Here is a 14,058-nt window from a genome sequence, read left to right as displayed (position 1 = left end):
TCTTCTCTCTCACTTGATATTTCTTTTTGTTTTCTTGTTTTTTTTCCTCTCTTCATCTTGCTTTGTCTTCCTTGTCCCTCTTATGACAGTTCTCTCTTAACACTGAAAACTAAGTTTGCGATGATTCAAACAATTCATTGAAAAGTAAGAGATTTATAAAAGTTTTTTTTTTTTTGTTTTGCCTCAAAGAATGACTTCCTGTCTTCTTCTAAATATGTACATTCTTAATTTTGACGTAAAAACTGAGTATTTTTTTTTTTTTTTTTTTTTTTTTTTTTTTTTTAAGGAAAACCTTTGTATCTTTTTTACCCTGCCCTCTTGCGATCTTTATACCTTATTTAAGTGATGTCATTAGCAAAAAAGTAGAAATCTTTATTTCAATGTTTTTGCTATTCACAATATTGTTAAATCTATAATATAAAGCTGTGTGTGTGTCTGGTCACAAATAGGCTCCTATATGGTTGACTATTATAGAAAACTGCTCACATATAATGATAGAAGATGTATCGAGACACAGGAAGGGTATGTTTGATCTGGCATAATGATGGTTCGTTAAACTTGTGGGGTCTGCGTATGCGCCTGGTCCACAAAGTATGGAAATAAAATATTTAAAAATTAAAAAAAAAACGTTTCCAAGTGTTTTTGATATAGATGTACATAATAATACTTTGATAAGTATGTTTTAACTTAAATAGGGATGGTATAATAAAATTGTGTGGTCTGCGTTTGCGCCTGGCCTCCAGAGAATGGAAATAGGCACAAACTTTAATAAAGACTTTTCATATCTATCTGTATAAGTATACTTTGATAATTATGTTTCAGTTTGAAGAAATATGGTATAATAAAATTATGGGGTGTTCGTTTGCGCCTGACCTCTATAGAATGGAAATATGTCACAAAGTTTAACAAGGTTTTTTAATATAGATCCACAGAATATTGTGATAAGTGTTTCAGTATGAACAGGTATGGTATAATAAATTATGGGTTTTATCTATTTTATTTTTACTTTTATCATATTTTGCTTTGGTTTTGATACCCCCAAATTTGAAGCTATCTCTTTGCAACCCTTCCTTTTCATAACCTATCATACTTTCATAAATTAGAGTCCATTTTCTGTAGACTGTTTTTGAACCCAGTCAATGACGGATACTTTTGCTAGTAAAATATAAGATATTAAATTTTATTTCTATTCTTTTGAATCCTTTGAGATGAGGCTTCATAATTTATGCATTTTTTTTTTGTGGACTGTTATCCTCATCTTCATAGTTGTTGCTGTTTCACAATGTTTTGGCCAACTCATCCTCTGGCCTTCTTCAGGTGATTAACCATGACGAGATAGGAATGCTGAGTCTTGTAACTGTATTCCCAGTATTGTTGTTGTAATTAGTGTGGATACAGTTACAGGAGTCAGCATACCTATCCCGTCATGATTAACCCCTGAAGAAGGCTGGAGGATGAGTTGCCCGAAACGTGGTGAAGCAACAACAACTATGAAGATGAGAGTAACAGTTCGCAAAAAAAAAAAAAAAAAAATATGGAGCCTCATCTCAAAAGATTTCGAAAAATATAAATAAAATATGTGAAACCATTCGATACAGACACAACAATCAAAGACCAGATAAGAACACAAAATTTGATTTTTGTAAGACCATAAAATCCAACCTTGATTTCCCTTTGGAGTCCGTGGTGCAGTAGATAGAGACAATATCTACGGTTCCAGGTGAGCATTGTCTGAAGATAGCAGTTTTAATCCTACCCAAAACAGACTAGAGAATTAATTGGCGAAAATATGGTGAGACAACAACTATGGAAGGCAGTGATTACTGGGAACACAGTTACAGACTCGGTATTCCTATCCTGTCGTGATAAGCCTCCCAAAGGACAGAGGATGAGTTGGCTGAAACAACAACTATGAAGATAACAGTCCACAAAAAAGTGAATACACAGAATATAAAATACTTTAATACATAGACATCGTTTGTAAATCAGTGTTTGTCAATTTTTTGCGTGTGCATCTTTTTCAACTTTTGAAAAAATTATAGGAAATATATTTTTAATTAATTTTTTAGGTTTGAAGAACGTGGCACAGTCGAAGTTCTTTATTTCAATATTCAAGCAAATTTGAAAGCCAATGGTCAAAAAGTCTATATTCCTCCTGAAGGAAAACTTGTCCATGACATCCAAACCGCATGGACCAATCTGGAGAAAGCTGAACACGACCGAGAAGTTGCTCTCCGGGAAAGTTTTAAACGGTAAGTAAATATGAGAAATGTTAGTTTTTTTTTTTATTGTATTTTTTCTTCTCCCCAGCATTGCCTGCTCTTTTCCCTGCTATTCGGCTAAAATATTCTGTTTCTCTTTAACAACTGTCATTCCGTACTATAGTTTTCAGATTGTAAACCTGTTATTAGAATTGGCTTTGATCACATCATGGGGAACGCTAATAACACTTTTGTTACAGAATCACTGTGGCCGATTGTTCAAAATACCTTCGTCAAATCTTTATAATGTTTACATGTACTTTTGTCGCTGGCGCAAAATATATACACACACTGACAGTGAAGTAAAAATCACAACACAGTTGATCTACAAAAATATATATTGTCTTTATTTCACTCCTACAATCAACTTTTCTGTGACAAATTGTTATTCTTGTGTTGACGTTTACTGAAAGGCGCAGAGGGTGTGTGGGTTCGACGGTTGGCTGGTGGCGAGAAAGTGGTGACGTGTGCCGCCCTTCTCTCTCTGACTGACTTTTTATTCTTTGTGACGATTTTATTTCTAATCACATTCTTTCCCATTGAAATTTCTAATATTTCCCTTGTCTATTTTCTCAACTGTTGACAAATATCTGCTCAAATATTTCTGGGTCAAATTATGCATTCCATTAGACAATGGTGGAAATAGTGAATTAACATTTGAATCCATTTGCATGTGTGCAACCAATTCAGTGTTTTTCTTCCTAGCGTTGCCTGCCAATATCTAACACTTGTCCGCTTTCATTCCTCTCTGTTGTAGCAGGGGAGGTTACTCTTATCTACCAATAGTTTTAAATATTCAAGTATATACCCTTATTTGTTTTGTTATTTTTATTGCTTTCTACATTTCACATTTTTTTTATAATGAATATCATTACTTTTTGTTACCTTTTTGTTTTGAATAAAATAGTTTGCGGTTGTCAAAAAATTTCAGAAAAAAAGTTTTAAAAAAATTTAAAAAATGAAATAAAACTAACAACTGTTACCAAAAGTAATAAAAGTTAGCTTTCTTGCTACCTACCCAATTTTTTTGTTTAAAAGTATTTTAAATTTGTATTTACATTTTAATTTTTCCATAAAATATCATCAGATTAAATACAAGCTTAGAAGTGGTTGCCTTCCAGTTTCTGGAAACCACCAAAGTCTAAGACATTTTTTTTTTTTTTTTTTTTACTTAAGCTGAAAAGTAAATTTTATTACATTTGGAACATTGTATATTTCTTTTTGTTACCCAGAAAAACTAAAAACCCATCATTGAAACTTTGATTATTTATGAAAAACCAGCAACAACCATTGCAAAATTTTTATAATGTCATGTTTTATAAAAAAAAAAAATTGTGAAATAAAAATGCTTTAAAACATACAAAAAATTAGCCAGGTAAAAAAAAAAGCAACTGTTATTTTACTTTTTTTCACCCCTGTTTTTTCTTTTTCTGTTGGAAATTTTGTTGACAATCACCTAGCTCCTCAGTTGTATGGAAATTCAAAGTTGTTTAAGTATGCTTTCTTCATGCAGTTTAAATTTGTGGTCAGAGTGGATGAGTTAGTCATTGCTTCCAATAATCTTCTCTTTTTTTTTTTTTTTTTAAACAAATGTTGACAGAACTGTCTAGAAGGTAGATACCATGATTTTAATAGTTTCCTCCCCCTCTCTCCTTCCTATTTATCTATTTTTTTAATTTATTTTTTTCTTGAACTAATGTTAGTTTTAAATCTGACCAAACTTAGCATATTAGGTCAGGAGATTTTCTAAAACCACGTTTGTTCAGCATAAATGTTATCTTAACTGTGGATCTGTTACACCGGAATGGTTATGTGGAATGTTCATTCTCTTGGATAAACTATTTCAGAAGCATGGATGTCTTGAATCACAGGAAGTTTAGGCGGCCAAGGAAAATTTAGAAATAAGTGATTAGACAAGGCTGTACAGAACAGAGTTTTGATGTGATTGAACTGTAAGGATTGGAGAATGAACTTGCAAAATATAAAAAAATGTCTGATTCTTGGACAAGGGAAAAGTGATGAATTTCCTTATTTTGCGTTTGTACCCTTGTAATAATTTTACAAAAAAAAAAAAAAAAAATGCTCTTGAAGTTATGTATTACTATTGTAATACCTTTTGACATACATATATACATGTATGTTCTGCTTTCCAGGTTATAAACTACTTGATCAGAAGATCCTATTTGTTAAAAAGGATAGAAGGTAATAATTAGGGCTAGGACAACAGCATATTCTTTTCATTGTTTTGACTCTCGAGTGTATATCTGTTGATATCTTATATACTTTTATATAGAGTGATGTGGATCGTGGTTAATTAACTATGTCTGTGTCAGATATATACTCGAGAGTCAAAACAATGGAAAGAATATGCTGTTGTCATAGCCCTAGTAATAACACGCTACAAACATAAAATTATTCGTATAGAGATACATTAATTTGATGTTTGTAGTATGTTATCACCTTCTATCCTCCTTTTTAATAAATAGGATCTCCCGATCACCGAAGGCGCAATGTAAAAAAAAAAAAAAGCCGCTTTTGGGTCGTATGTGAAACTAAAATATACCTTCTTGGTCTTCTGGCTAGGATCCAAGGGTAGTATCTGTTCTGCCTTTAGATGGCATAAAGATATTGTGGGGTTTCAGTTCACACAGTGTCCATGCAATGGAAATATATCACAGACTCCTATAAATATATTAGAGATAAACTGTAATAACCAGATATATTCTGACTCTATATTAACCAGATTACTTAAATACAGAATGCCCAGCAGTAATATATCACATATGAAAGATGTTGTTGTCCACAGCTTGTAATAAATACTCAAACATAAAACTCAAAACATTGCATTATTTTGGAATTGAACCATTCATTTATAGCATTCTTTTTCTATATACAGTAAAACAGATGTATGTATGTATGCGTTTAACTTCTAAACACTTAAACCACTGGTCATATAACAGTGAAATAACAAGAAATAATACTCGTACATCAAGGATGGATTATAACTAGTAAATTTTTTTTTGGATGGATGAATAACAGGTACAGAAATGTTGTAAGTTGACATGCAACATGTTCATTTCAATTTGCCGACATATCTTTATTTTACGCATTTGCAAATTCAATCAAACTTAGAAGTGGTTTAATTTTAAATATTTTTTTTTTATCTATCAGTCGGGTTCAAACGGTAGGAAATGTAGCTGGAGTGCTAAATGAGGAAACATGGCTGGAGCGCACTAAATGTTTTGGTTTTGATTCCGACTGAGTGCACCAAAGTCATTTTTTTTTTAACTTGTGAAATCAGGACTAATATATATATATATATATATATATATATATATATATATATATATATAAATATTCAATAGACAATTGGCTCTAATAATAACTGTGAAATCTGCATAAATTAAAATATGTTTAAGCATATTTTCTGACCAGCAATTCCTGGCGCTCCCCTGCTAGTCTTGTATAAATTGACATATTAACTCCCCCCACCCCCACCTCATGCTATAATTGGATATTCACAGTAGGGATCATGTGAAGGTTACTTGTACCTATTTACTATGCCTCCCCACGGGACAGAGTTAAACACCAGGGTCGTTTTTTAACGTGGAGAAAAGGTACAAAAATAAAAATTGTCTTAGTCGTGAAGGATTTCTTCTCCACCAAAAGAGAACAAGAAATAGAAGTGCAGCATCTGAAGAACAGATACTACACTTTGATCTTGTCTCGAAGGCCAAGAACTATTCATGTGAAGGTTACTTGTATATGCCATTGAAATTATTTAATGATTTTATTGTATGTTTTTGTTTTCTAGAATGGAGAAACTTCATCAATTGGCTCAAAGATTTCATCGCAAAGTAAGGCAAATTTTTTTTCTTTTAATAATTTATTATTAAAAAAAAAATCTTAAAGATTAGAAAGGCGAGTATATAGTGGAATTTGGGTTTACTTTTGACAGACTCATAACTCTCACATATTTTATCTTCTAGTTCTCGCATTCCATGAGCAATGTTTCTGACAAAGGAGAAATAATTGCTGCTTTCTGGGTCAAAATCTATTCATCTGACATATCATTGCCTAGTTTTTGACCATGAAGTAGTATCCTTTTATTTTTATTTTTTAGCCCCTTATATCAAGTGATTTCATGTCTTGTCTGGAGCGATTTCCATTTATAAAAAAAAAAGATATTACTGAACATTTTTTACTCTGTTGATGTATCATGCTTAAGTTAGAAATAGCATTTACTTTGATCCATCGTACTTAAGGTAGAAATGGTATTTTAGGTGCATCCAGGCATTTCTATAAGCGGTTCCGTCTATCAGTTCACCATGTTTAATTTTGGAATTCTCGAAATGGAGAATGGTGATTCCGATTATTTAGGTTATTATTTTGATCTTGGATGTTATTCTTACAATGTTTTGGTCGGTCTTCAAATGCATCTTGTTGAACTCTAAAATCTATATGGAATATCAAGTTAAACCCCTTTATTTAATCCATTGTTCTCATTCTGTCAGCCATGATTGGATGGAAGCATTGTGTATATTATATTTCTTTTAGTCTGTTTGTTCCACGTTTTCTTAGAAACTACTCGGCTGATCTGGCTGAAATTTTGTATGGATCTTTGTTTTGATAAGGTGCAGCAAACTAAATATTATAGTATCCATTCAATGCACAGTTACAGATTAATATTTAATGCAAAAATGGACACAATTTGGCATAAAGCACTCCAAAGTCAACAGACTATAACTTTTGTTGATTTTTTTTTTTTTTTTTTTTTTTTAACTGTACACAATCACCACAACGTTTTCTCTATGGACTATGCTGCTAAAACTATTGCTTTTAATGATTTTATTTAGAAAAACTCTGTGGTTCTCGGTTGATTAATTGTGTCTAACTGTGTTGGATATATACTCGAGTGTAAAAACAATGAAAAGAATATTCTGTTGTCTTAACCGTATTTATTAAGGCTGCTCTCATGTGAAGATGAGTTGATCTGGGAGTCTTGTCTAACTGTGACCTTAATAGATGTTTGGTGAGAACTGCGCCAGAGTATTTAAAGTCATATAAAACTGGAGAGATTGCCAGATGCAGTCAGGCCATTTTGAATATCAGGTAGGAAAGATGTTGAATCTTGTTTCTAAATCCATCCATGTAGAGTGAAATGGTTTCATTGATTTCTGGAGTTAGTATGAAATCTTTTGCTGGCTAGTATCATTCAAATTTGGAGAGGGATGTGTGCTGCCAGGCTACTCATTACTAAGACATGTTGCATAAAATAACACTGCATTGCCACAACTTAACAGTATTAACTGATTCCACATCCGCATAATTCAAAGAAAATAACTGTTGTGGTTCAGGAGAGATGACTCCGGACTATTCAGTGTCTCAACATAAAACAAATGAGTAGCCTTTTTTTGTTGTTTGTCTTAAATGTTGTAAAAAAAAAAAATATTGTGAAAATGTTTTTCTTTTTGTTAATTTGCATTATAGGAAAACTTGGAAAATTTGTTTTAAATAAATTCATTAAACAAAAAAATCATTGTTTTGTTTCAGGCTGACATTCGTGAATCTTGGTTGGTGGACATGAACCAAATTCTTGTCGAAGAGGTCGAATGTAGCAATGCTAGCAAGACTGAAGCGGCAATGAAGAAACATGGCGCCATCAGTGCAGAAATTCTTGCTGGGGTAAGAAATTACTCTCTTCATGTGGAAGTTAAGAAGTATGTTAGCTGACTATAGCCCTTTATCTCTAATGTAAGGGCAGTTGTATGTATGTTTGTCTGTCCAGTTAAAAGCAAAAAAGAGAACAGCCACAACGTTGATATATTTTTGATCAGTTTTATGGTGGATGAATATTTATAATTTAGATAAATTATTCATTATTTAAGGGTCAACGGGGCTAGGTTTGTTGAGGGGGTATATATATATATATCAGTGTTATATACTAATTTTGAAAGAATATCTCTAGTCAGTCAGTCAAGTGAAGTTTGTGTGTGTGTGTGTGTGTCCAACAAGAGGAATATGCTGAGTAAAGGAGAAATGGGGGTTCGCAAGAGAAAGAGAGAGGTTGAAAGATAGATATCTTAACAGAAACACTGGGTAACCCTGCTAGTTATTAATAATTGATATAATTTAAAAACAAAAATAACTGTTAAATAAAAAAAAATTACGAACAAGTTATTCACTTAAATTTACAAGAAATGATTTGAAGAATTTTAATGCATATCTGTGGTCGGATTGACATCTTGAAAATGAACCCTGGCTTAAAGCATAGAAAAGCCAAAGACCAAAGGAAATAATTTCATCCAATTCAGTGTTAAGAGTTATTGTCTTTGGATTTTTTTTTTAATTTAATTTTTATTTTTTTTTTAAATTTAAAAAAAATTTTTTTTTAATTTAATTTTTATTTTTTTTTTAATATTTTGTTTTAAAATTAAACCCTAATGTAGCATATTTATTAGCCTACAAAGGCAAAATGTGATGCAAAGTCAGTTTTTGTACCAATTGAAAAGGATTTCTTATCCTCCTGATCAAAGAAACAACAGATACTACACTTTCATCCAAGCATGAGAGTGCAGCATAAAAAAACTGAAAACTCACTTAACAATTTATTCTGCATTTATTTTATATATATATATATATATATATATATATTATGCTGAAAAATACATCTTCAATGGTAAGATAAACCCATCTAGATGAAAAAAAATTTAATCTCAAAAATATTTTCATTTCTAAAGTCTGTTTTTTTACCTTTGCATTTGTATAATTGCCGACTTTTTCGCCTCTTCTGCATTTAGCTTTGAAATGCCATGGCCTAAAGAAGTTTCTCTCATATTCCTCCTGTAACCATTATTGACTTGATAATGTAATAAAGTTCCAGTATAATTTTACTCTTTATATTAACTTTTATATATATACTAGCGGGGGTACCCGGCGTTGCCCGAGTGTTTGTTTCCGGGACGGGGGGAGGGGGAGTTTTAAAAAATGTTATGGTAGGTAAGTAGGACGGATCAAACCCGGAGTCATGAGTAAAAGTAGGAAAATAAAGTGTGAAAAAAAAAAAACGACTACGGTAGGTCGGCGCGAACGTGAAAATATAATGTGAATTGTCCAGCACGCTAACCACTACGCCACAGAGCACTGCAGCTTAGTTTAGTGATTTTAAATAACTTGACATGAAAGAACTACGAAGCCAAACCGGTGTTCTCTTCTCAACTGTTCCTTGTGAACGATCCCCAAACGGTGTTAAGTGGTGGCAGGGGGAGGAGGAATTTATTAGAGAGAAAATATTTTACCACTTCCATTGATCTTAACCGATTTTGGCCGTGACTTCTCAGCAGAAAAAGTATAGAAATCTAAGATTATCGAGGAATTTGAGAAATAATAAGCCTATAACACACCTCAGATATTGTTCTGCCGTTTGTGCATATTATATTTGCATGAAATATCTTGATTTTTAATCCTATTAATGTCAAAATCAGACGGGAAAAAATGAGTTCATTTTATTTATATAGAGAAAAATTTTACTCTTTATATTAACTTTTATATATATAAAAGTGATGGGACGAGTCCGATATTCTTACTGATACTGTTCTAAATTCCCGAGTTTGAGGTGGGGGTGGGGAGGATAACTATAAAAATATCTGCATCTATTTTTGCAAAGATAAAATACACTTGTGGGAGTGATCAGTATATTTTAGTTTAAAATAATTATTTCATCAGTGATATGAGTTGTGGAAAATTAAGTTTTAAATGAAAACAAAGTAATAAAAATAAACGTTGTAGGCATCAAAAATAGGCTCAACTTTTTCCGATTCCAATGAACCAAAAGTTCTGATTTAAAAAAATTTTTTTTTTATTCTAATTCAATTGTGCTCTAAATAAAAAACATTTCTTTTGAATGTGCCACTGTCTTATCAAAGAGCCTACTGTTTATTTTATACATGGGGCCAGTGTGATTGTATGGTGATAAAACTTCTCGAATGCACTTGTGATGTTAGGCTGTATAAAAGTGTTAACTTTGGTCACAATTGGACTGTTCTGTCTTGAATTAGATCTTTTTAATTATTGATTTTCAGTACTAATCAGAGGCATTCCAATACAAAACCCAAGAACATTCCCAAACACATAAAGTATATTTGTGTGAAATTTGAAAAAAAAATCTGCCCAGTCGGTTTGGTGTCCATAGAGAACACACACACAAAGTGCCTTTTATATATAAATAAAGGTGACCTTGAGATTGTGCTCATTGCAGATTATATATATATATATATATATATATATATATATATATATATATTTATTTTTTTTTTTCCTCTTATAAATACATTCTTAACCTGGACTACTCTCTCATATATCTCCTCCAAACCTCTGCCCTTGATGGAGGGGAGACTAAAACTTGCTTCTATGGTTTCAAATAATCTGAAATGACAACAAGGGGACACTTGATTCCAAATATTTCTCATATGTTATATCTCCCCTTTTTTGGAAATGGGGTTTAATTCTAAATATCGCCAGTATCAAATAATCCTTATATACTGTGAAATTTACTTTATGTATGAAAACCATAAACTATTCTATGTTTAAAATTTTATGACAATTGGTAAAAAACTTATATTTTCAAACCAATAAGATACACCCAAATTTGCCTACATTTGCATATAGTGTCCTACAGACCAACTTCAGTTTTGCTGCTTCGGTTGTCTCCCCTGTGGCCTTGTCATGCCACTAATATATATATATATATATATATATATATTTTTTTTTTTTGTATAATATATACAGGAATTTACATTTATATCGGTAGTCGGTACCGACGGTTTCAAGCCCAGTAGTTGAGGACTGCTCTTAATGTCCGCCTCAGGCTCTCTTCAGGAGAGTCGGCTGAAGAGAGCCTGAGGCGGACATTAAGAGCAGTCCTCAACTACCGGGCTTAAAACTGTCGGTACCGACTACCGATATAAATGTAAATTCCTGTATATATTATACAAAAAATATATTGCTCTTATTTCGAGAAAGGTTTTTTCCCCTAATAATAGAGCACTGTATGGGATTCTTTTTCTACAAAAAAGTACAAGTATATATATATATATATATATATATATATTAGTGATTCCAATATTTTTCTCAATTCCGATACAATTACCGATTCTGATTCTTTCTTTATAAATCTCTAAATATTGAACTATAAAGTTATTTTTTTCCTGATTACTGTAAAAAAAACAAAAAAAAAAAAACATAAAATTGTGAGCAGGGGTGGGGATCTATAGATTTTAGTTATAAATTATTTAATTAAAAATTGATAAATATCTATTTCATTATTATACCAGCAGTGGAAGATTTTTTTTGTTTTGTTTTTTGACAAAATAAAAAGATAATTAAAGAAATCGTTATTGGCACTGGAAAATAGAGACAAAGCTTTCAGATATCGATTCTGATAGCTCCTAAAAAGTCCCGATTTTTCCGATCAATCGTCTCAACACTAATATATATATATATATATATATATATATATATATATATATATACTTCTCTCTCATGTTTTTAATTTTCTAATCATTTGGGTTTCATGGGACTGGCATCCGATCAGATGCCAGACATTCACCTGCTATTTTGTCTGTACAACTTTCTTTTTTTTTTTTTTTTTTTTTGTGTAACTTAACAATAAAATGTTATCTCTTCACAGAGCGACCGTTTCAAAAGGGTGAATGAGTTGGCTGAAGTATTGATACACGAAAATTTTCATGACAAAGGAACAATCAGAAAAAGGTGAGTCTAATGTTTTTTAGCGAAATTGATCCAGACAAGACGTGAAGCCACTTGATGTAAGGAACTTACAAGAACAGAAGATGATTATCACAAAGACAAGAGATGCCTCTTGACTTTTATCTTGAAAAGACCAAGGTTATAGGGTGGGGGGAAACAGTCAGCAGGAAGAGAGTTCCACAATCCTGCAGCTCTTGGAAAGAAGCTACTGGAATAGGAAGCTTTATTTCAATAAGGTATGAAAGTAACAAATTAATGGAGACCAGTAGACAGTCAAAAGAGTTGGAACAAAAGAAGCAGGAAATAGAATAGACAATTCTGACAAACACATGGCGTAATAGTATTCATAGGAAAGACTGAGACTAGCTGTAACACAGTACATTTGAACACATGAAAAAATATCAGCAGCAGCAAAGAATAGCTGGCTGCAAAGAGATCAGCAGCAGCAGTAGCCAAAAGAGGCATATGCAAATTAGGAAGTGTGAGCCAAAAGAAAAAGGAGAGAAAAAAGACAGCATGTGCTCGGGAGAAGCAAAGTGGATGTCGAAGAAATTGGACATGTAAAGCTAAGGCGAGAAATAGCTGGCTATGGTCGGTGTGAAGTCGGAGAGGAAAAGTGTACACTGTCCGAGATGGATGATGGTGAGAAACTTTTAAGTGTTGTTGAAACAATTATAATGGTTATAAAAAGCTTTTGTTGAAAAAGAAAAAATGTTGACTTTTATTTGTTTTCTCTTGTTTGGATGTAACAGCAACATCACATTATATAGCAATGTTACATAGCAACGTTAAATAGGAACATTGTTACATAACAACATTACATTACATAGCAACATTGTTACATAACGTTACATTGCAACATTACAACATAGTAACATTACTACATTACATTACAACGTTACATAGTAACATTACTTTACATAGCAATGTTACATAGCAACATTACGTCTGTGCGAGAGCAGTTTATTTATTGAAAAAGGTTCTGCACTTGTTTGGTCTTTTAAACTATTAAATTTTGTATTCCAATATCAACAGTGTTTACTACGAATAGTGGATTTTATATATATATTATATAAACATTTTTCATCTGTTGAGCAAATTTATATCAACAAAATACCGCAAAGCTGTAAAGATTTGTATTTTTCAAACTATTTTTAGGAACGAAAGTTTGACTCAAGAATGGCACAAATTGTTAGCGTTACTGAATGAACGCAAAGAAAAACTATCAGCAATGGAAGGGTTGATGGTTGCCTTGCGAGAAATTGACAGCATCGACGAAGAACTTAATGAGTGCGAGGTAAGTATATTTTCTTCTTAGATTAATTGTGTTGAATACTATATTCTTTGGACAGTGTTCATATTTCAATGATGGTTGTCTAATAAATTTTGGTGAAAGAATGAAGAACTTTGAAAGATGGACAATCAGTTATGAGGGAGAATATTACCTAACAAGATTTGGACTTGTCGGTCGATCAAAGGCATGAAAATACTAAATCCAATGTCAATACTTGTCATGAACTGTCCTCATAAGTAATCAAACGTAGTTTATACCATTTTTAATGGTGACAATATGGGAGATAAGCGGCAATGACTAGCATGTATTCACTGCAAGGAAACAATGGCTATTTGATTTTGAGGCAAGCGTTGCAATTATTTAAAATTAACACTGCTGACAATCCTACCTCTACTTTTTTTTTTTTTTTTTTTTTTACACAGTGATCACCACTTATCAAGGCCCGGAAGCCACTCAGGGATAAGGGTTATTGCAAGTACATTACGTTAGTGAGGAGATTTGCTGAAATGTTTACTTAAGGGGGCGGTTCATTAGGAATTTGTTAACATTGGACTTGAAGACATCCAAGTTGTAGTCCAGAGGGAAGCAGGCAGACGGAACAGAGTTCCACAGGCGTGCAGTTCTAAGAAAGAAGCTTTGTTCATGGAATCTGCGTTTTGATTTAGGCACAGATATAGAGTGGGGGAAATTTTTCACAGTGGATTCAGCTAGACGGGTGTTTTTCGTGAAAGATTG

At 32.3% G+C, this 14,058-nt stretch overlaps 1 protein-coding gene across 3 annotated transcripts in view; it reads left to right on the top strand.

Moving 5' to 3' along the window:
* LOC145263789 (spectrin beta chain-like) overlaps positions 1–14,058 on the top strand; it is a 532,547-nt gene that overhangs the window by 267,597 nt on the left and 250,892 nt on the right. For all 3 annotated transcript variants that reach the window (XM_080120846.1, XM_080120847.1, XM_080120845.1), the window contains exons 10-14: positions 2,070–2,252; positions 6,076–6,118; positions 7,815–7,946; positions 11,950–12,032; positions 13,188–13,326. In XM_080120846.1, the coding sequence (XP_079976972.1) occupies positions 2,070–2,252; positions 6,076–6,118; positions 7,815–7,946; positions 11,950–12,032; positions 13,188–13,326 (580 nt within the window). The remainder of the gene's footprint in view (positions 1–2,069; positions 2,253–6,075; positions 6,119–7,814; positions 7,947–11,949; positions 12,033–13,187; positions 13,327–14,058) is intronic.

This window comes from Euprymna scolopes, chromosome 39 (genome assembly GCF_053919585.1).
Source record: "Euprymna scolopes isolate OS-2025 chromosome 39, ASM5391958v1, whole genome shotgun sequence".
NCBI classification, from domain to species: Eukaryota; Metazoa; Mollusca; class Cephalopoda; order Sepiida; family Sepiolidae; genus Euprymna; species Euprymna scolopes.
The sequence above is the reverse complement of the archived record's forward strand: the minus strand, read 5'-3'. Positions and strand labels throughout refer to the sequence as shown.